Genomic DNA, 22,482 nt, shown 5'->3' on the forward strand with positions numbered 1-22,482 from the left:
GGATTGAGCCCCGCGATGAGCCCCGAGACAAACCCTGAGACAGGCTCCCTGCTCTGCAGGGAGTCTGCTCCTCCTTCTCCCTCTCCTTCTGCCTCTGCCTCTCCCCCTGCTTGTATGCTCTCTCTCCCTCTCTCTCTCTTTCTCTCAAATAAAAAATAAAATCTTTAAAAAAAATGATCTTGGAGAAATGTATTCATGATGTAGAAAAATGTTCATGAGACTTTGCTGAGTTTTAAAAAGGCAAATAATAAGCACTGTATTTTGTCATTTTAAGAAAATTTATAGGAAAAAATTATAGGGACATAGAAAAAAGTCTGGAATGTAACCACATTTGACAGTATTTCTCTGGTATCATTATGGTATTTCTAATCTCTTTCAATTTATCTATATCTTCAGATTTTTTAAAACAATGAACATGTATTATTATGACTAATGAAAAAAGAAAAAAAAGCCAGGGCACAGATTGTGGTCTCTAAAGAGCACTTCCTACTAAAGGGAAACAAGTGTCCTCAGAGAAATGGCTGATGCTCTGCTGACTACGGAAAGCAGGATTGCTATCAAAGGAGTCAAATGGATTTAGGAGCCAATCTAAAGAGGTTCCCAAGGACTAGTGATGAGGGAATGAATATGGGCTTCAATAAGAATAATAACAGCAAAGGATTAAAACTCATCAAGTATGCATTAATGACAATTTAAAAAGAATTCTCCTGCCTGGATCTATAAAGCAATGGATAGCACATTGGACTTCTAGGGGAGTTACGGATTCATTATTCTGAAAACCGATAAATAAAAGAAATATTTAACCTGGCTCTTCTATGTAAATTGTACCTCAAGGTAACCCTTATTTGGTGAGGGGAAGTGTCTCTTTATAGAAGTGTTCCAGTTAATAACAGGAAGAGGGAACGGGGCACATTGTGGCTCAGTCGGTTGAGTGACTGACTCTTGGTTTTGGCTCAAGGTCATGATCTCAGGGTCCTGGCACCTAGAGCTCAGAGTCAGGCTCCAGGCTCAGCAAGTAGTTTGCTTCTCTCCTCCTCCTCCTCCCTGTCCCTCTCCCTGTGCCCCTCCCTCCATCCCCCCTTACCCCCCCGCCGCGCCTGCCCACGCTCACTCATGCTCTCTCTCTCAAACAAATAAAAAAAATCTTTTTTAAAAAGGATTTTATTTATTTATTTTATTTGAGTCAGAGCGAGACAAAGAGAGAGAGAGGTGGGGAGGGGCAGAGGGAGAAGCAGACTCCCCGCTGAGCGTGGAGTCTGATGTGGGGCTTGATCCCAGGACCCCCAGATCATGACCTGAGCCAAAGGCAGACGCTTAACCTCCTGAGCCACCCAGGTGCCCCCAAATAAATAAATCTTTAAAATTTATCAAATAAATGACAGAATATCACCATTTTGCAAACAATGAAACAGTAGATTTAGGTAATGATAGCATTAACGGCAACCAACATTGCAATATAAGAAAAATCAAATCATCCAATTCTTTAAAAAGAAAAAGAAAAAAGGAAACTTAAGAGACATTTCCACCAAATGCAATGTGTGAACGTGTGAACCTTGATCCAAACAAACTGAATGTAAGATACCATTCAGGAGATAATCAGGAAATTTATGCACTGACTGGATATTTGATATTAAAAAACTGTAGACTATTTAAATATCATGATAATACTGTGATTATGTTTTTACTTCTAAAGGTACATATGACAATGTTTACAAATAAAATATGTCCAGGATTTCCTTTACAATAACCCAGTAGGGGCCATTGGAAGTGGCTCAAGGGTATACTTGAAATTAGCCATGACTTGATCATTGTTGAATTGAAGTTATAAATGCATAGAGCTTCATTATGCTAGTCCCTCTACTTTTGGAAACATTTGAAATTTTCTGTAATAAAACAAAAGAAAAAACAATGAAAGCTGCACCTCCCTTCCCCGTAAGAAGTATGGTGGGGGTAAGGCTTGTCAGCTTTTCTTCTTGGGACAGTAGAGAAGGGGAATTGGAGACACTGAGTAGCACTTGGCGACTAGTGTAGGGGATAAAGGCCCTAAAGGTTTGAGCCAGTGGCTGCCGCTTTGGAACCAGCTGCAGCCTGAAGCCGGTGATGAAGAAAGGAAAACCAAGAAGCTGGGGTGAGCCTCAGGGCTTAAGAGCTGCAAGGTCTTAACCTGTTGAACTTTTTTGAGCAACAAGCCTGTAAACAGTCATGAGTCCTTAACTCTGAAACAGAAAAAAGAAAAAGAGCTATTTTGCTCATTTAATAAACATGGGTTACACAGATGACACTGTGCTTGCTGAGGTAGGTTCATAAAAACGGCAAAGACACAATCCTTGCCATCATGAAACTCCCAGTATTGTAAGAAGGCTAAAACACCTCTATCTGGAAAGCAGTATTGCTGGTATAACATTAATGTATAAGCCTAACATTCACAAGCAATAGGGAAAATAGGAGGAGCATCCAAGTTTGTCTTTAGAAACCAGAGGTTTCACAGAAGATAGCTTTTGAGATAAAATTTGAAGACTAAGTTGGTGTTTGCCAGGACCCAGAGCCAGAAGCAAGACAAATGAATTTGCAAGACATAACATAAAACTACAAAGGCATATTCTGGGAACTACAAGTACTTGTTTTGCTAGAGCCTAATGTAGGGGTCTTAGGACCTGTTCTCTAGCCTGCCATGAAGGTAACTTATTTCCCTTATTCTAGACCTGGGACAAGGGGAAGGCCTTAAGCTTTCCTTTAAGTATTTAAAACTGGTTTCCTGTTGGGAAAGGGACAGGAGATCCCACTTCGAGGGGTGGTACGGATTGTGGGCCAGACTGCATTTTAGAGCAATTTTAAAATGGAGTCCTAGAGAGGCGGATAACAAAAGGGAAAAGTGAGAAGTGGGGGTTTTTTTTGTTTTTTTTTTAAAGATTTTATTTGAGAAAGAGAACAAACGGTGGGGAGGGGCAGAGGGAGAGGGAAAAGCAGACTCCCCGCTGAGTGGGGAGCTCTATGCCCAGCTGGATCCCAGGACCCTGAGCCTGGACTCATGATCTGAGCCGAAGGCAGACCCTCAACTGACTGAGCCACCCAGGCGCCCGATAACTGAGAAGGTTTAAGGCCCAACAGAAACCCTTGCTGAGTGGCAACATTCTACTTCCCTCAATTACAGATCTTTGTAGAAGGAGGAAGATGAGTCAGTCAGAAATGAATGGTCTAAACTTTTCCTGCAGCAGCAAGGCTTTGTATCCACGGCAGTTTTAAATGGACTACCTCCCAGCATTTATTTTCAAACAAATCCTTTTCTTTTTATTTACTGCTGTACAATGTAAGTGCTCATCTAAAGAGGCAGTTTGATGCATTTATTTCAAAACTACTGATCATACATAAAATACCGTAATAGAAAACGTTGCTGTGAGTGCAGTGCTGGAGAGAAGCGACAAGAAATCAGTTAGCATTACAAAATCGGTCGCAAAAAGTGGATGAAAACATGAGTAGCTTGGTTCTAGACAAGCAAGGCCTCTGCGAAGCGCCTTGAATTGCACTGTAAACTCTTCATAAACATCCGCTGGGCGACTTTACATAACAGCGCTCCCACGCCTTTCGACCCGCTCTCCGACGGTCGCTTCCCCTGGCTTCGGGGTGCCCTCGAGGTCCGGTTACACAAGCTCGGGCCCTGGCCACCGCGCCCTGCGTGGCGCAAGACGTCGCGTGAGCTGCTCGCACCCGGTCCCTGCATCCACGGGATCCTTGAGGTCGCGGACCGCCCGGCTGCGAGCGATCGGTCACGTTCAGGCACCAAGCAGAGAGGGCAGCCTCCAAGCCGCGCACGTAGCACCGGGGTCCGGGCGGGGAAGGGCCAGGGAAGGCCCCGCCCCAGTCTCCGCCCCAGTCTCCGCCCCCTCCCCCCGCTCCGCCAGGTGCGCGTGCGCCGCGGCCCCGCCCGCCACCCGGCCTGGCTCTCCGCCCACTCGGCGGCAAGCCCCAGCTTTTTTACGCTTTTCAGCGGCCTCGCACGCGCGCAGCTGCAGCCGCGGACTTCTCCTCGTCAGCCCGGCGGTGGGGCCATGGCGTGGCGGCGGCGGCCCGAGGCCGGCGTCGGGGCCCGCGGCGCGCTGGCGCTGCTAGTGCTGGCCCTATACGCGCCCGGGGCCAGGGGCCGGGCGCTCGAGTGGTACTCGGCCGTGGTGAGCACCGAGTACGTGGACCCGCACACGAACCGCACCGTGTGGAGCGTCTCGGAGAGCGGCCGCTTCGGCGACAGCTCGCCCAAGGAGGGCGCGCAGGGCCTGGTGGGCGTCCCGCGCGCTGCGGACCGCGACCCCGAGGGCTGCGCGTCCGACACTCGCTTCCTCGTGCCAGCGCCCGGCGGCCGGGGGGACGCGCCCTGGGTCGCCCTGGTGGCGCGCGGGGGCTGCACCTTCAAGGACAAGGTGCTGGTGGCGGCGCGGAGGAACGCCTCGGCCGTGGTCCTCTACAACGAGGAGGGCCACGGGAACCTCACCACGCCCATGTCCCACGCGGGTGAGCCGAGGCCGGGGGACGTGGGGAGGCGGCGGGGGGAACTCTGCAGCTTAGTCATGGCCGACGGCCCTCTAGTCCTCGGCCTTGATCCCCAGAGGCAAGCCGCGAAGGGGTTTGGGGGCGCGACTCTGATGGCTTCTGGCGATCAGGAACTGGGAGGGAAGCTCTGGATGTGCGCGCCGTGACCCCCCGGGGCTCTATGGGCAGGTAGGAAGGCCTCCAGACGAGATTAGATCTTCGCCTTGGGCCCTTCAGGTGTAGGGAGGCGCCCTCTGAAGGAGGGCAATGGGGAGAACGAAAGAAATTAAAAGCCACCCAAAGAGGGTTATGGTGGAAAGTCTCGTGATTGCTAATCATGGGTCCCTTTCCATTCATCGTTTTTACAAAGTCAGGTGAGGTAGGAATCCAAGGTCTGGCAGCCCCTTCACCCATGTTAAGTGGTGGTGGCTTGGTCGAACTCTGGTTTCTCCACTTTAATAAAACGTGCCTGAGTATTCTGAACTTTTGAGTCAGAAAATCTGGACTTAACTGAGTCAGAAAACCTGGATTTAAGTGCGGATATTGTTTTCTCACTTCCTACATGCAAGGCTGTAATACTGGCTCAACTGCCAGTCAGCTTCCGTGAGTCTGTAGAGTTTAGATGAAATTTTTCAGGTTGTGTTCATTCAGGAGAAGGTCTTGCTCTTTGCCAGGCGACACTTCCCACACCTATTCCCCAGGGCAACAGGTTGCATCTTCAAGCACTGATGACAGTTTGAGAGTCTTATTTTGCAAGACGTCCTCCTCAGAACTGAAATCTGAATGTTACAGGACCTGTACCCAGCAGGGTGAACATATTTCTGTTATGGTTTCTAAGAGCATGACTCATTCTGAATTTATTGTGATTAAAGTTTCTGCTGCTGCAAGTCAGACATCCTTTTTCCTGTACTTCTGTTTTTCATTCTGCTTTGATTTCTTAAAGGCAAGTTCAAACTTAACATAACGAGGACAGAAAGGAACTTTGAATTTGGCCTATTTTAGCTGTGATGGGAATAGAAATCAGTTGAGAGGTGAGAAAATGGAGACTGTTAGAACAACTCTTTTAAGAAGGTTGACTCTGAGGGCTCAAGGTGTGCTGAGAAGTGTGCAGAAACTATAGGGCAAGGGAGGGTTAGGGTGGACGGGGGTAGGGCATATTGAAATTGGCTGGGAGTGATGTGGTAGAGATCCAGGTTAGAGAAGAGCTAACTGCAAGAGTCAGGTCTTGAAGAAGGCCATGTCTAGGATATTTTGGAGGGGTTGACCTCAGACAGTAGAGGGGAAGTTCTCAGTTGCAACAGAAGGAAGTGGTTTTGGAAGAGGAAATAGAAGCGGGTGCTTATGTGGTGGATTGGGCGAGGCACCACCTTTGGTGCCGCTATTCCAGTGAGTATAAGTCTACCAAGTTGTCATTGTACCCAAGCCATGTTTCCATAAAACTACCATGAAAAACCCTGTCAGATTTCAGAGACCATTCCTGATACATCCTATCAATGGTGTTTTCCCAATTTTAGTAGATCTGTCTAGGAAAAGAGGTTAATATGTCAGGATTCTCTGATTCTGGGTCCTTGTAGTCTCTTCTGAGTGTATAACATCTTCATTTGGACCTTTTCTTTTCAATGGCTGGCGCATCAGCTACAATTTTCTAAATCTGTTTACTGCATTTTTTGATAATGATGTTACATTTTTCCAGGCTAATAGCACTTGCTCTAACCATGGTTCAGCCACCTTGCTTGCTTTTATTATTTGACATAATTTAGCCAGGCCCCGAAAAACACCTCATTGATGTTTATTTTAAATCCTCATGAGTTTCTCTTCTATTATCAATGTCCATTCTAGTCGTTTTACTGTGAGAATCATTCTTTGTGAGAAAAAAGACAAAAGTAACAGCTTTAGCAATTTTTTTTTAATGCGTGAAGGTACCCAGTGTGTAGGCACTGTGCTCAGTGCTCTCCATACAGCGGTTCACTTAACCTTCCGGACAGCATTTTCATGTAGGTACTTTAACTCCATTTTATGGATGAGGAAACTGGTCCGTGGTAACAGGAGGGTCTATACATAGCCAGATCATTCTTTGTTGTGGGAGGGGCTGTCCTGTGCATTATAGGATGTTTATCATCCCTGGCTTCTACCTACCAGATTCCAACAGTACTCCTCCAGTTGTGACAACCAGAAATGTCTCCAGATAATACCAAATGTCGGGGGGGGGAGGGGGAGGGAAGTGATGATAGAATCATCCAATGTTTTGAACCACTGACTTAAAGGGAGATTAATTTGGTAGCATTGTGACCAGTGGATTAAACAGAGGAAAGCCTACAGAGACTCTAGTCTGTTGGGCTGATCCAAATAGAAATAAAGTTGACCCTTGAACAACACAAGGCTTAGAGGCACCAACCCCCCATGCAGTGGAAAATCTGTGTATAACTTTTGACTCCCCCAGAACTTAACCACTAATAGCCTCCTGTTGACTGGGCATTTTACCAATAACATAAACAGTCAATTAACACATGTTTTGTATGTTACATGTCTTGCATACTGGAATCTTACAATAAAGTAAGCTAGAGGGAAGAAAATGTTATATTAAAATCATAAGAGAGAAAATACATTGACTATACTGTACTATATTGGAAGAAAAAGTTCTTGCATAAGTTAACCCACACATTTCAAACCCATGTTGTTCAAGGGTCGACTGTATAAGGGCGAATACTGTAGTGGTGACTATAGGAATGGAAGGGAATGACCTTCACAGAACTTGGCCCAACTGGGAACAAGGGTACAACTGTATCATGACTTTTTGAGAATGGAATAGCATTAAGAATGGAATGGATGGAATTAAGTCAGAAGACAAACTGGCTTTGACATACTTGAACTTGAAATGGTATACAGAACCTTGAATGCAGCTCAAGTTAGGTTTCTTGGATTTTGTCAGAATGTGGCTGGAGGCAGTAAAAACCACAGATACCAGTGGTTTCAATGTTCCTGTGTAGCACTGGGGTTCTGCAAAATAGGTAGAGGTGGGTGCTTATAAAACTGAATCGTGATAGTCTTTTCCCAAGTCTCAGGGAGAATTTCTCCAGTTTTTCTTAAGCCTATTGCTTGACTCTCCTAAATCCAGTACAGGATACTTTGGGTATAAATCAGTGTTTTATCATGGTTCTAAAAATAAAATCATGACTTTAAGATAATCTATCAGAACAACCGTAAGGACTGTTAAACTAATTAATTCCCTGTTAATTAATCTTAGTTAATTCTCTTTACTTTAGCAGACAGAATAATGAGTAGCCACTTTGGGCTAAGTATTGTGCTTACTAAGGCATAGAAATGCCTAAGACACATGCCTGCCTCCTCAAAGGAGTTTGTGACCTGGTGGGAGCGATAAACAACTTTCCAAACTATGGTTTGGACCTTGATGGAATTATATGCATGGATGCTTAGGAAGCATAAAGGAAGGACATCTAAAGCAGATACTGCAAGGGTGACTGGTAGTTAGTTTGACCAAGATGAGTAAAAATTGATACAAGTCAGCTTTGCGCAGTGGCAGTATCGAGCCAATGAGGTTTATCCGAGGCGGGATTATTGCTAATTGAAAGATTGATACAAGTCAAACCATTAAAACAAAAGTTTTTATAGAGTATTGGCCTTAGTGTGATTATTGTTGTTTAATAAATAGGATGATCCTTTAGCTGCAATTTTGGCATGGCCTTTTAAGGATAGATTCATTCATTCACTCTGTATACAGTTAACTTCATTCATTCTGTTAACAGCTGTTTACTGAGTGCCAAGTACTGGCAAGGCTTAGAGCTATGTTTGAAGAAGGGGCCAGAGTTGGGGTGGAGGGAGACGACAAAAATGTAAAAGTCCCTAGTGTTATAGAAGATGTGCATTTTGCATTTGCAGAGCATGGTAAATAGTTTCTTATGAATAATAAATTTTTGATGATATTTAATACTATACTCAAATGATCCAAAAATATGGATTTGAATTATGTATTGTGGTACTGTAGGAAGACAGAAGTGGCACCTCACAGGCGCGCTTAGAAGGTGGGATTAACTCAGATGGTTCCCAGAAAGATTGAGTTTTGAAAGAAACGTGGATGGAGAAGGTGTCTCTGGGTGTGTATGGTGTGTGGAGGGGGGGTTGGGCTATAGGACATTCTTGGTGGTGGGAACAACATTGTAAAAGGCTGAAGCCCTGAAATAAAGTAATGCCTTTAGGAACCCTGCAAAGAGCTGTATGTGCAACAGATACAAAATATTTTTGAGCAACTCGAATTATCCAAAACATAATTTAAGTTTCCAAGAAAAGAATTACATTTGTTTTTGTGTCCTCCTGACACTCCGTAGCCAACCATAAAAACATTTCTGTTTTGCATAATAGCTTCAAATTTTGGAGACATTTGCGTTCATATTGGGTGTACTGTTTCTATTAATATTCTCCTTATTGGGGCATTTCAGCTATACTACTTGAAGATAAGCCAATTTTTTCAGATAGATTCATGCATACAGAAACTCTTCTATGGGTCCCCACTGCATGATACTTGGCTACAAAAACTAATAAATAAGAACAGGTAGTACTCGTCTAGTGAGGGAGAGAAACCTATAAAGAAGTTCTAGTAGGTGTTTTATACACCTGCTAGAGCTGTATCTAAGAGGAACTGATGCATTGCAGGTGTAAAGGGGTGGGTGGTGCCAAGAAGCCTTGAGTTGAGCTTGTGCTGAATCTTGAAGATTTCACCAAGAATTTTCCAGGTTAGGGGGCAGAAGGTGGAGAGGGTATGGAAGTGATGAGAAAGAAAGAAAACCTGAAATTTAACAGGATTCTTTTGCTGGGACTCTAAAATGTATTTCTTGCTGCCTGAATTGGTTTTCTAGAGCAGAAATCTAATCCTCCACTTTAAATATTTCAGTAGTTCCCACCCCCTTCAAAAGAATGCTGAAATGTATATAGTTTCCTTTGGGAGGAGAGAAATGGTACACTAGACTCACATGTAACCTCTAGAATTTTGAACCTATTGACCAAGACAGATTTCTTAACTTTTTTGTTTTTGAGCAAGTGGTAAGCGGAACACAGACGTTTGAAAGGAAACAGAAATATATGCAATTTTATTTCTGGCACAGAAGAGTTTCATATTTATGGACAGTATGGCTTGCTAAAGAGTACTATATTTGGTATTTATTATTTGATAAGTAGGTTTATGATCGTGTACTCTGTACACAGACATTGTGCTAAGTAAGACAAAAACTGCCTTCGAGTTTTCCTGTCTAATGGTGAGAGGTATAGATTCCTTGGGGGAGGGAGAGGGATTGCACAAGATGACCGTTTTTTACACAAGCATGACTGGTAACAGTGTTAAGGCCTAGGGAAGAAAAATCCTAAGAACTTCCTCTCCTCTCCCAAGTCTTTGAGTGTCTGTGCATCCTATGAAGAAACTCAGCTGTTTAGTTGGGAAATAAGCTGTGATTTGCTCTCATGTGTCCCTAAGACTCTCTAGGATTGTCCTGGAGAGGTGGCAGTGCATGAGGAGGGACGGGCAGAGCCAAATGAGGTGCCTGCGCCTGGTATCCCTTCCGGTCATGCACACAGTGACCCAAGCTAGTGCCATTTTTACTCAGCTGCCCTACCTCCAGTTCATCCCAAAAAATGTTCTAGAAAAACAAATCATGGTATAGAATGAGTCTTCATTCTGAGTTTTATTAATTTAAAGTAGTTCCCAGAAGCAGTCTTGCTGCTGTAATTAGTATAGCAAATGGTTTAGCGGTCATCCTAGACACAGTATTTTTTTTTTTTTCCATGATTTCTTTTAAATCAGTGAACTGTTTTAGTTTCCTAGGTGAAAAATTTCAAGTTGATATTGCAAGTGTTTTCAGTTCAGGGTGTCCCTCTGATAATCACTGTGTGTCAGTAGCCCCTTCCTTTGAAAATTTTGGTGTTCAAGAACCAACCAAGTGAGATTAGAATCTCAATTCATCTTCCACCTCTCATTTATTCATTCATTTATTCAGCAAATATTTATGAAACACTTTTGTGTGCCAGGTTCTATGTGAGGCACTGGGGGTAAGGAGATAAGATACCTTCAAATGTACACCAGTCACCCCCCTTACCCGTGGTGTCAGTTACCCATGGTCAGCCTCGGTCTGGAAGTAGATGATCTTCCTTCTGACCTATGGTCAGAAGGTTAATAGTAGCCTAACGTTAGGTCATAATGTCTACGTCATTGCCCTCACTTCATCTCCTCACATGGGCATTTTTTCATCTCACCATCATCACAAGAAGGGTGAATACAGTACAAAATATTTTAAGAGAGACCACATTCATATGACTTTTTTTTTGCAGTATGTTGTTACAGTTGTCCTACTTTATTATTAGTTAAGCTCTTACTGTGCCTAATTTATAAATTAAACTTTATCATAGGTATGTATAGGAAAAAAGCATAGTATATATAGCATTTGTTGCTCTCTGCGGTTTCAGGCATCCACTGGAGGTCTTGGGATGTATCCCTTGTGGTAAGGGGGACAACTATATTTTATTCACTAATCAAATTGGACCAGTCACCATCCCAAATATGTTTTTATGATGATTTCACAGCCTAGAAAGCCTCCCTTTGTTTACTTGATAAACTTTTCCTGTCCTTCAAGATGTAGCTCAAGTGTACTTCCAAGGGAAGAGTTCTCTCCCACCTCAGACAAAATTATCACTTCATTTCTGCAGCTCTTTGTATTCCACTTTCTTAGTAAATAAGCAGTAGTCCAAAATAGAAAAATTCTCATTTTATAGCTGAAGAAATATTCTCAGAGAAGGTAGTTTCTCCAGACCCAGACAGTGATAACAGATCTGAACCCAGTCTGCATGATTCTGAAGCCTGGGTCCCCCACGAGGAGGAGGCAGGGCAGAGATACTGCGTGGGAGCTGGGTCTTCAGGCCCTAGAACTGGCTTTTCCAGGTGGTATATGACATTCAGCAGCTCTCTTCAGATTTCTGAGCCCTCATCTGTAAAATGGTAATTTGGCCTCTCTGCTTCAAGGGAGACATAAATGTGAAAGTGCTCCAAAGTTGGTTTTCCCCAATTAACACAAATTTCATTATGTCAGTACCGGAAGTTTTATGTAGCTGTGACCATGGCATGGAAACAGATTTATTTTCTATATAAAACTTCTTAACTGAGACAGGCACATGGGGTTCTTTAAACCGTTCTTCCTACTTTAGTGTGTGCTTTAAGTTCTCCACAAAAGGAGGTTTATGAGAAAAGGCTTTCAGCTTATAAAGTGCCATGTAATTATAAGTGGTATAACTATCATAATAATTGTTTCTGTGCTTGTGTTTCTCAGCTTCTAGATGTTTGTTTTCCTGAAGGCAGGAAATGCCTTCCTCCTTGTAGTGTCTCCCCAGTGATGACATGGCAGACTGCGTGAGTGGGGAGACAAGTACATGTACGTTCTTGCTAAGTGACACTTTTGGCCCGGGTCAAAGGATCGGCCTCCAGGCGGGAGCCACCTTAGAAGGGTGCCCTTCTGGTGTTTCAGTAACTAAATCCTGATGGCAGGGGGCCACAGTGGATTTGCTACAGATTAAGTTTCTCTCTGCAATAAAATTGTTGTAATGCGCAGTTTCGAAGTGATGCCAGAGAACATTCTTTATGTGTATTTTTATTTTTATTTTATGTATTTTTTTTAAGATATTATTTATTTGAGAGAGAGCACAGAATGGGGAGTAGCAGGCAGAGGGAGAGGGAGCCTGACCTGGGGCTCAATCCCAGGACCCTGGATCATGACCTGAGCGGAAGGCAGACGCTTGATCTTGACTGAGCACCCAGGCACCCCTTTAAGTGTATTTTTAAAATTAGTTTTCAAATAGGTAATATGCACACGTTGTACAGAATTTTTATTGTGTCCAGCTCCTCTTCCCAGATGCAGTCAGGGTCCCTACTCTCTGGGTCTCCTTCCAGAGGCAGTCCAAATTAATGTGACATACAGATCTTGCATCCACATAGTTTGACATGTTGCTTTTTTCCCCTCCTGTCATCTTGAGTACTATTCATGCAAATGGAGTCGCCACCTCATACTGTAGTCCTATTGATGGACGTTTAGATCATGATAGCAACAATTTAAATATTTTATTTATTTATTTGAGAGAGAGAATGAGAGAGAGCATGAGAGGGGGGAGGGTCAGAGGGAGAAGCAGACTCCCCACCAAGCAGGGAGCCCGATGCGGGACTCGATCCCGGGACTCCAGGATCATGACCGGAGCCGAAGGCAGTCACCCAACCAACTGAGCCACCCAGGCGCTCTGTGGTAGCAACAATTTAGAGAAAATTTGACAACAAATATCTTTACAGATAGCTCCTGTATACGTATGCAAGTGTATCTGTAATTCTTGGACATGGAATTGCTGGATCAAAGAACTGTGCATTTAAGTCTTGGGAAAATAAATGAATGAAATTTTTTTGATAGCCATTGCCCTCCACACAAGATTGTAGTAATAAACTCCCCCTGCAGTGTGCAAGAGTGCAGATTTGTGCTCACTCTTGCCATTATGGAGGATCAAAACTATTTGATCTTTGCCAGTCATATAGGTACAGATGATCCCCAACTTACTATGGTTTCACTTGCAATGTTTTGACTTTATGATGGCACAAAAGCAGTATGCATTCAGGGGAAGCCATACTTCAAATTGTGAATTTGGATCTTTTCCAGGGCTAGCGATATGCCCTACAATATTCTCTCATGATGCTGCAGCCCCAGCTCCCAATCTGCTACATGATCACGAAGGTCAACAACCATTCTGTACCCAGACCACCATTTCGTTTTTTACTTTCAGTACTGTGTTCAGCAAATTACATGAGGTGGTCAGCACTTTCCTATAGGCACAGTGTTAGAGGATTTTGCCCGACCGTAGGCTCTTATAAAGTGTTCAGAGCACATTTAAGGTAGGCTAGGTTAAGCTGTGATGATGTTCAGTATTAAATGCATTTTCTACATAGGATATTTTCAACTTAGGTTTTCAGGATGCAGTGCATCCTAAGATGAAGATCTTTTTAATGTTTTCATTTGTACCATGACTTTTCATGTGTTTAAAGTCTATTTGTTGGGGAGTGACCGCAGAGGCATACAGGTTTTCTTTTTGGGGCGATGAAAATGTTAATTGAATTAGATTGTGATGATGGTCGCACAGCCTTTGTGAATATACTAAAAACCAGTGAATTCTATACTTTAAAAGGGTGAATTTTATGGCATGTGAATTCTTATCTCACTAAAGCTGATAGGTAAAAAAATTTTTTGTCTTTTCTGCAAACTGACTTCATTTCCTTTGTTTTTCTGTTGCTCTTTCTCTTACAGGACATTGTTTTCTGTCTTTGTTATGTTACATGTATTTTCTCCCATTAGCTCTTTGCTCTTTTGATCTTGATTCCTTGATTTTGCTCTTTTTTAGCTCTCTGGAAAATTTTCATTTTTATATTTCCTCTCTTTTATATATTTAAATCTTTGATTTACTTGGAACTTATTTTTTTTAAATTTTATTTTATAATGTTATGTTAGTCATCATACAGTATATCATTAGTTTTTGATGTAGTGATCCGTGATTCATTGTTTTCGTGTAACACCAGTGCTCCATGCAGTACGTGCTCTCCTTAATACCCATCACCAGGCTAACCCATCTCCCTACCCCCTTCCCCTCTAAAACCCTCAGTTTGTTTCTCGGAGTCCATAGTCTCCTCATGCTTCGTCTCCCTCTCCGATTTCCCGCCGTTCATTTTTCCCTTCCTTCTCCTAATGTCCTCCATGCTATTCCTTATGTTCCACAAATAAGTGAAACCATATGATAATTGACTTTCTCTGCTTGACTTATTTCACTTAGCATAATCCCCTCCAGTTCCATCCATGTTGATGTAAAAGTTGGGTATTCATTACTTGGAACTTATTTTGCCATAAATTGTGAGAAAGGGATACAGCTTTTTTATTTTCCCTCAGATAATACCCAGTTATTCCCATACTATTTTTTAAAAATAATCTATTTTACCCCAGTGATTTAAGATTACAGTTTTATGATATACTAAGTTCTGTTTTGTATTTGGGTCTAATTTCTGGACTTTTGATTCTACCCCTTTATTCTGGTTGTCTTCCTTTGCTACTACCACACTGTTGTAATTACTGTAATTGTAAATGTTAGTTCAGGTTTTACTTTTAAAAAGTTTTCCTGATGATTTGTGATTATTTTTCCCCTAATGAACTTCACAAACAGCATTTTTAAGGTTTTAAGAATCCTATTTTTTGGGCGCCTGGGTGGCTCAGTCCTTAAGCGTCTGCCTTCGGTTCAGGTCATGATCCCAGGGTCCTGGGATCGAGCCCCGCATCGGGCTCCCTGCTCCGCAGGAAGCCTGCTTCTCCCTCTCCCACTCCCCCTGCTCGTGTTCCCTCTCTCGCTGTGTCTCTCTCTGTCAAATAAATAAATAAAATCTTTTAAAAAAAAAAAAAGAATCCTATTTTTTATGGTTATTACATTAATTTATGGATAGATTTATAGAAACTGATTATTTTACCCCTTCTCTCTCTTTTTTTTTTTTTTTTTTTTTGTATTATGTCTGTTCATGCCTTTGGACCAATGTTAAATAATAGTGATCATAGTAGAAATTCTCAGATTGCCTCCCTGTGATTAATAGGCATGCTTTAGGCATTATGTATTTTTTTTTTAAGATTTTATTTATTTGAGAGAGAGAGAGCACGAGAGGGAGGAGGGCCAGAGGGAGAAGCAGACTCTGCACTGAGCAGGGAGCCCGATGTAGGGCTCTATCCGGGGACCCCAGGATCATGACCTGAGCTGAAGGCAGATGCTTAACCGACTGAGCCACCCAGGCGCCACTAGGCATTGTGTATTAAAATTCATAAGTGAAATTTGTCTGTATGGTTCTTTTGGTTTATTCCCATGTTTGGCTTTATTATCTAGAAATAATTTTTTAAACTTCTTTTTTAACTTTTTTAATCTGCTGTGGAACAATTTCAGTACCATCAGTTACTTCAAGTTTTGGTGGTAGAATTCACCCGTGGAATTGAATGGGGCTCTAACCTTTGTGGGGGGTAGTTATTAGAGACTTATTCTACTTCTGATGTAGTCAGTCTGTTTTCTCTTTGGGGACTAATTTTGGTAACTTAAGTTTTCCTTGAAAAGTACATTTTTTGGTTAAGTTTTTGGATGTTACATATGGACAAGTTGTAGTACTCTTATATTTTTCTCTTACCTTTCTCTGTATCTCATTTTGCGTTCTTCATATGGACTTTTTTTGTTCTTCCCTACAGGAACAGGAAATATAGTGGTCATTATGGTTAGCTACCCAAAAGGAAGAGAAATTTTGGATCTGGTGCAGAAAGGCATTGCAGTCAAAATGACCATAGGGGTTGGCACCCGCCATGTACAGGAGTTTATCAGTGGTCAGTCTGTGGTATTTGTGGCCATCGCCTTCATCACCATGATGATTATCTCATTAGCCTGGCTGATATTTTACTATATACAGCGTTTCCTATATACTGGCTCACAGTTTGGAAGTCAGGTAATTATGGGTAATTCTTCTTAACTTTGCTTTTTAAAAGGTAATTCATAAATATTTCTCATATATATTCCCTGAAGTTATATTAGAGTTTTGTGGGGGTTTTTTGGACCATATTCTTAATTTCATTTTCATTCGTACTATTTAATTAATGTAACTTTTTTTAAAATAATTTTTTAATTAGAATACATTAAATTTTCTGTTCTGTGGGAAATTAAATACCTTTAAATGATGTCACTTTTTGCATGTTTTGCTCCTGTGAATACCCTCTTTCCCTCTTTCAGACATAAAGGAATGATAAATAGGCCTGAGGTAGAGTGGACCTGGTTCTGTGTTTAAAACAAGGAGAAGAGAACCCTGGGCCTGAAGGCGAGGAGCAGAGTGGGAGGGGCTTCCTGGCTTCTGTGGTGGGGCGACTTTCAAAGCCATTTATCTGCAGAGAGGTAGTGTCTCTGTCACAGCAAAGAGGAGGGCACTCAGAGAGCCAGAGAGTTCCACAGACAGGCCTTTGAACTTCAGACTTACCCTGTTGTCTTGAAAAGCCGCTCTTTCTGGCTTTGTAGGTGGTAGTCATTTCTGGTCATCCTGCACCTGCTGACTAGACGAAAACCTCTTTCATTTTAGGGACAGGCATTAGTAGATGAATCAGTGGGTCCCCTCCTCCCCCATCCTCAGCTTCCTGCTCTCTTGCCAATATTTAAACATAAGAATTGGTTTCTTCTTCAGGCATGGAATTGAAAATATTCTTGATCAAACAGCTCTTAAGTTATATGTGGCTATTTTATACATTAAGATGTAAATGGTAATTTTTGTTGTTATTTTCATTGTAGTCATTTAACTTTTTTAAGTGAAATTTTTTTCTGTAAGTTTATGTGAATTTTTTAAAATAGTGACTTAAAATTTTTAGTGATAATATTTTTCCTACCTAAGAGCCATAGGAAAGAAGCTAAGAAAATCATTGGCCAGCTTCCACTTCATACTGTAAAGCATGGAGAAAAGGTAACATTTTCATGGGTTTTTTGTTTCTTTTAGACTAAAGTACATATCTGTTTATATGTCTAACTAAAACTTTCCAGTCTGTTAAACTCACATTGAACATGTGGAGTTTTGACTAGTTTGAGTTAGTACTAACTTGTATACGTGTGTTCATTTTAGAGAAGGGTTGGCAGAAATATTCAGTTGTACATGTGAAGAGCCTCTAAAACCTGTGCCACCAAATAAGGTAGCCATTGGTCGTATATAGTTATTTTACTTTTTTTAATAAAGATTTTATTTATTTGACAGAGAGAGATAGCGAGAGAAGGAACACAAGCAGGGGGAGAGGGAGAAGCAGGCTTCCTGCCAAGCAGGGAGCCCGATGTGGGGCTCGATCCCAGGACCCCGGGATCACGACCTGAGCCGAAGGCAGATGCTTAACGACTGAGCCACCCAGGCGCCCCTAGTTATTTTACTTTAAATGGATGAAATTGAACTTAAAAATTCAGTTCCTGAGTCACACTAGCTACATTCCAAATACTCAAATGGCCCTATTGGCTGGTTGCTACTATACTGGACGGGACTGACATGTCTATCACGTAAGAAAGTTCTACCTGTTGGTCAGACCCAGATTACTCTAAGGAAGGTAAAGAACTTCCAAGTTCCCTTAGACCATAGACCTTTGATACTTTAAACCATTTCTGTTAAATCTGAGTCTATAGGCTATGTGTTCATTCTCTCTGATTCCCTTAAATACGGGGAGGAAAAAACTGGGATTTGTAGAGAAGGGGAGAAAAGATGTACTTAAACTACTTTTTAAAAAAAAAGAAACATTCTGACATGGCCAACCTGGGACATAAAAGGTCAAAATCAAACCAGAGTTTTAAAGCATTTTGGGAATGGGACAGATCCTAAATCCAGAACCTCAGATTCTTGGAGGACCGATTCTTTAAGAGGAAAACAGTTGCCAATGCAGTAGTAGTACTTTTTTTTAATGGTCTTCTGTGTCTTTAGATGCTGATAAGTGTGTTGACTTGTAGGTATAGGTTGGTTCTGGTGTTTTGATTTTCATTTCATCTCACCAAATTGTTGAGACTTCATCTATTCTACCCTCCACTCCTCCTTCAAAAAAGAGAAAGAATAACTGCACTTATTTTATGTATCCCTTCTTTTGACCAACTTTAAAGCAGAAATAATACTCATTAAATTATAGACCTTTGAGTTTTTTTTAAACTTTGGATTCTGATATTAATGGTTTATTTTAGTATATTTAATATGAAGATACTCTTGAACTTATATTGCTGGCTTCCATTCTTTCCCTAATGCCTTATACAGAAGTAACAGCTGAATTTTAATAGTTTGTGCAGTGTACTGGTTTCTTTCCATGCAAATGTACTGAACAGAAAGAGTAAAAGAAAACAAGCAAACAAACAAAAGTTTCTCATGTCCTGGCTTGAGATTAGCACTTGATGTACAGATCACAGAGGGTCCTTGGGGAGAGAGTCTCTAGTGAATGCCTGTGATAAACTCTACATGCATTGCACATGGCCAGTCACTTGATAAGCATGTAGTTTTATGTTCCCCTTAGAATATGTCTTCTGCTCCACAGCAGGAAATCTCGGTCTATAAATAGGAGCAGAGACACTGGGTGTTATGCACAAAGAATGAATCATGGAACACTACATCAAAAACTAATGATGTAATGCATGGTAATTAACATAACAATAAAAAATTAAAAAAAATAAATATGAGCAGAGATTTATATGTATAATATACTGAATTGAGTCTTTGAGAACCTAAGTAAATTGATAGTATCCTCTTCCTGTACAGAGCATTTGGGTTTTTTGGAATTTTTAAAAAATTTCTTCATTTGAGAGAGAGCAAGAGCACAAGCGGAGAGGGGGAGGATTAGAGGGAGAGGGAGAAGCAGACTCCTCACTGAGCAAGGAGCCTGACCCAGGGGGGATCCCAGGACCCAGGGCTTGATCCCAGGACCCCAGGATCATGACCTGAGCTGAAAGCAGACGCTTAACCAACTGACCCACCCAGGCGCCTCCAGAGCATTTCTTTATATAGAACATTTTTGAAAATGTGATCCTACTGTTTTTGAAAGTTGTCAAAATAATGGTTAAAAAAAGATCCCTAAATGGTTGGTGAGGTACATACGTGGATTTTTCTTTTCTTTTTTTTAATAAGTATCCTCTACACCCCATATGGGGCTTGAACTTCTAAGCCTGAGACCAAGCATCACATGCTCCTTTGACCAAGCCAGCCAGGTGCCACACACATGGATTTTCTGATGATTTTGATTAAATTTGTACAGAAAAATTGTTGTGTTTTCTTAAATCTACATCTTGTCCAGTTCTAGAGACAGGTGTTTGGTTTCTAGTTTTTCTTTTCTTTTCTTTTTTTTTTTTTAAGATTTTTATTTATTTATTTATTTATTTAACAGAGATAGAGAGCACAAGTAGGCAGAATGGCAGACAGAGGTAGAGGGAGAAGCAGGCTCTCTGCCAAGCAGGGAGCCCGACGCAGGGCTCGATCCCAGGACCCTGGGATCATGACCTGAGCCGAAGGCAGCCGCTTAACCGACTGAGCCACCCAGGTGCCCTGGTTTCTAGTTTTTCTTTTCTTATGGACTCATTCACAGTAATGTATAAGCTTACAGACCATTAGAGACTTTAAAAATTGTTTCATCAGTTTTGTATGGCATATGATAGATGATAATATTTACTTTAGCAACATACAATTTTAAGTGTTACAGAATTTTAATACAGTCTTTGATAACAATCATCAGTTTTTACTGCTTGCTTGCTAACAAGTGATATACATGGCTCAGTGTATTTTTAAAATAATTACATAAGGACAGGGTAGCTGTGTTCCCATAAAATACACTTGCTAATGTTGGAGCTACATGCAGACACTGACTGGTAGTTCTTGAATCCATCCCAGAATCAAAGAGAGTCTCACTGACCTGTCTTGGGTCAGATGACTGCTCTGGCTGTGCCTGCTTTGATGGGGTGAGGCCAGGTGATTCGATGGGGGTACCCAGGGGAATGGGGGAAAGGCTGACACCACCAAAAAGGTCGATGACCCATCATAGATTCTTAGCAGCAGTGGAAATTTTGTCACAAATTTTGCCAGGGACTACTTCCTCCCTGGCAAGTTTTATTTCTTTTTACCTTTGTTAATTTGATAGATGAAAAACAGTAATTTATTTTAATCCGTAATTCTTTTATCACTAGTGAGGCGGAATATTTTCAGATATTTAGCCATTTGTGTTTTCTCATTTGCAAGTTGTAACTATGTTCTTTAGCAAATTCTAGTGAAAGTGCTCTTGTTTTTGTTTTTAATGATTCTAGAAACAAGTAGTTTATTGGATATTCTCTTTACAAGTTTTATATTTGAAAAATAATTTTTATTAAAGTAGGCATTTGCATTTCTACAACCCTTAAAACATGAACACTACCTTAGTATCAAAACTGCTCGTGCCTGATTATGTAATGACATTTTTTCCTTTTCAGCCAGATTCTTTAAATAATCTCTGGACAGTGGTAAGAAGTAAATACTGAGTAGAGACTGTGTTTAGCTTCTGGTTGTACCCTGGTAGTACAAAATTTGTCTTTGTTTTACCCAGGACGTTGTGAGTTTTATCAAGATCGACCACGTAGCAAAGGATATAGTGAATTCTTTTCTTTCCTTTTTACAGGGAATTGATGTTGATGCTGAAAACTGTGCAGTGTGTATTGAAAATTTTAAAGTAAAGGACATTATCAGAATTCTGCCATGCAAGTATGTTTTTTTTCCTTCCTAAGATGCTACAAATTACTGGATAAGCTTCAGGTTTCTGACAAGAGTGTTAATGTGTCTTTTATGATGTGAGGATCTTTTTATCATGTGATGATCTTGTGATCATCTCATCCTTTAGGAAGGAAGCTTTAAGCCTTCTAGGCTCCTGGATTATATTACTTTAAAATTGCTTAGGAGACCTCAGGCCCTAAGACAGACCCATTATAAATCTTTGCCATGGATTGGCTTTTAGTCTTAAGCAAGGCTTTATTAGAATCCTGAGAATTCCATCATACATTTAGCCATTCAAAACATACATTGTGTGGGAGCAAGGAAACTGAAGCATGACCGGTGAAGGACCCCAGGGGGAGGGCCAGAAATGGCTAGCAGAAAGTCAAGGAGGGTAGTGGTTTGCTATTATTTGCACCCTGGGTTTTAGTTCTTTTGGGGGTTCTGCAAAATAAATATTTTTCACTTTAGATACACTAGGGGCTTTGCTTTAGCAATGGGAAGTTGCGATTTCCTTTTTTTTTCTTTTTAATGGGATACTTTAATTAACTGATAACTGTTTAGAAGAATGGCTTTATCAGAAGGGTGTATAAAAATTATACTGTGCTTTCAGTCTGATCAATTTTAATTATGCTTCCCACCTATTAGAAGCAGGTCAGAAATTAATATGCAATTACGGTTTGCTTTATGTTTACAAAGTAGTATATATATATATGAGTACTCTATAGTAGATTAAGTTCTCAGTAATTCTATAGAGAAAACAAATGAATATCAGAATAACAAAAGTTTCCAGAATAAAGATAGCTAACTTCGGTCTACAGGCTTTTATTTGAGGTTGGTGGGTGGGTACTTAATGAATTGGAGTCAGTATGTCCTGTGGAAAATTATTAAAATAGAAAAGAATTTTTATCTAGGATGGTTTAGGGCAAGTCTTTGTGACTTAAAAATGATGCTTGGGATGCAGCACAGATGAGCGGCCTTGAGGCTCACTTCCTTTGCAACACCAGATCTGTCCTGATGGCTGAGCTGGGTTTTGTGCTTGACCCTCACAAGCAGACATGTTGATTGTGCACATTTCCTGGTCTCCTGATCTGGGGTTTTTACTTAATTTCCCCTCATTTTCTCCCATGCTTTATTTAACAGATTTCCCAATAAAGCCAACATGTTTCCTTTGTGTTTTTGTAAAAATTATTCCTTTGGGTCAGTCAGTTTCAGTTTCAGTTTGAGGATGGAAAGGTCAGAAGATTAGCTAGGCTAGACTATGTTATGTAATTAAGTACTGTTATTTTTAACTGCACTAGCAGACTTCAGTATGAAGAAGAGATCTTCACACAACAGCATGAATAATGGACAGTTACTCAGTATTTACTGTGCCCAGCACTGCTGTGAGCACGTTACATATTTGCTGCTGAGAACAGCCTGCAGTGGAGGTGCAGAGGTTAAGCAACTAGATCAGAGTCCCAGCATTGCATCACACAGCTGGCATGGGAGCCATGGGTCCTGTACCCTCTCTGCCTGACTCCTCATCTCTATCCTGTGTGGAAAACAGATTCACCACATAGGAGGCAAAGCTAGCCGACTAAGACAAGTCAGTAAAAAGAAAATACATAGGGAATTGTTATTTCTTCTTTCTTCAATTCTGCAAGTTATTA

At 41.3% G+C, this 22,482-nt stretch overlaps 1 protein-coding gene, 1 long non-coding RNA gene and 1 pseudogene across 6 annotated transcripts in view; all 3 read left to right on the forward strand.

Annotated features, from left to right (window-relative positions):
* The window catches only part of LOC145723874 (uncharacterized), a 114,865-nt gene that overhangs the window by 60,538 nt on the left and 31,845 nt on the right, over positions 1-22,482 (forward strand). The window lies entirely within an intron of this gene.
* The window catches only part of RNF149 (ring finger protein 149), a 34,324-nt gene continuing 15,814 nt past the window's right edge, over positions 3,973-22,482 (forward strand). For all 5 annotated transcript variants that reach the window (XM_081833397.1, XM_081833398.1, XM_081833399.1 and 2 more), the window contains exons 1-4: positions 3,973-4,503; positions 15,810-16,060; positions 16,988-17,056; positions 20,742-20,824. In XM_081833397.1, coding sequence (XP_081689523.1) covers positions 4,047-4,503; positions 15,810-16,060; positions 16,988-17,056; positions 20,742-20,824 — 860 coding nt within the window. In that variant the 5' untranslated portion in view covers positions 3,973-4,046. The remainder of the gene's footprint in view (positions 4,504-15,809; positions 16,061-16,987; positions 17,057-20,741; positions 20,825-22,482) is intronic.
* LOC115941317 (U4 spliceosomal RNA) lies at positions 8,045-8,175 on the forward strand (annotated as a pseudogene).

The sequence above is a fragment of the Leptonychotes weddellii genome, chromosome 10, assembly GCF_054177405.1.
Source record: "Leptonychotes weddellii isolate Sample4059 chromosome 10, ASM5417740v2, whole genome shotgun sequence".
NCBI classification, from domain to species: Eukaryota; Metazoa; Chordata; class Mammalia; order Carnivora; family Phocidae; genus Leptonychotes; species Leptonychotes weddellii.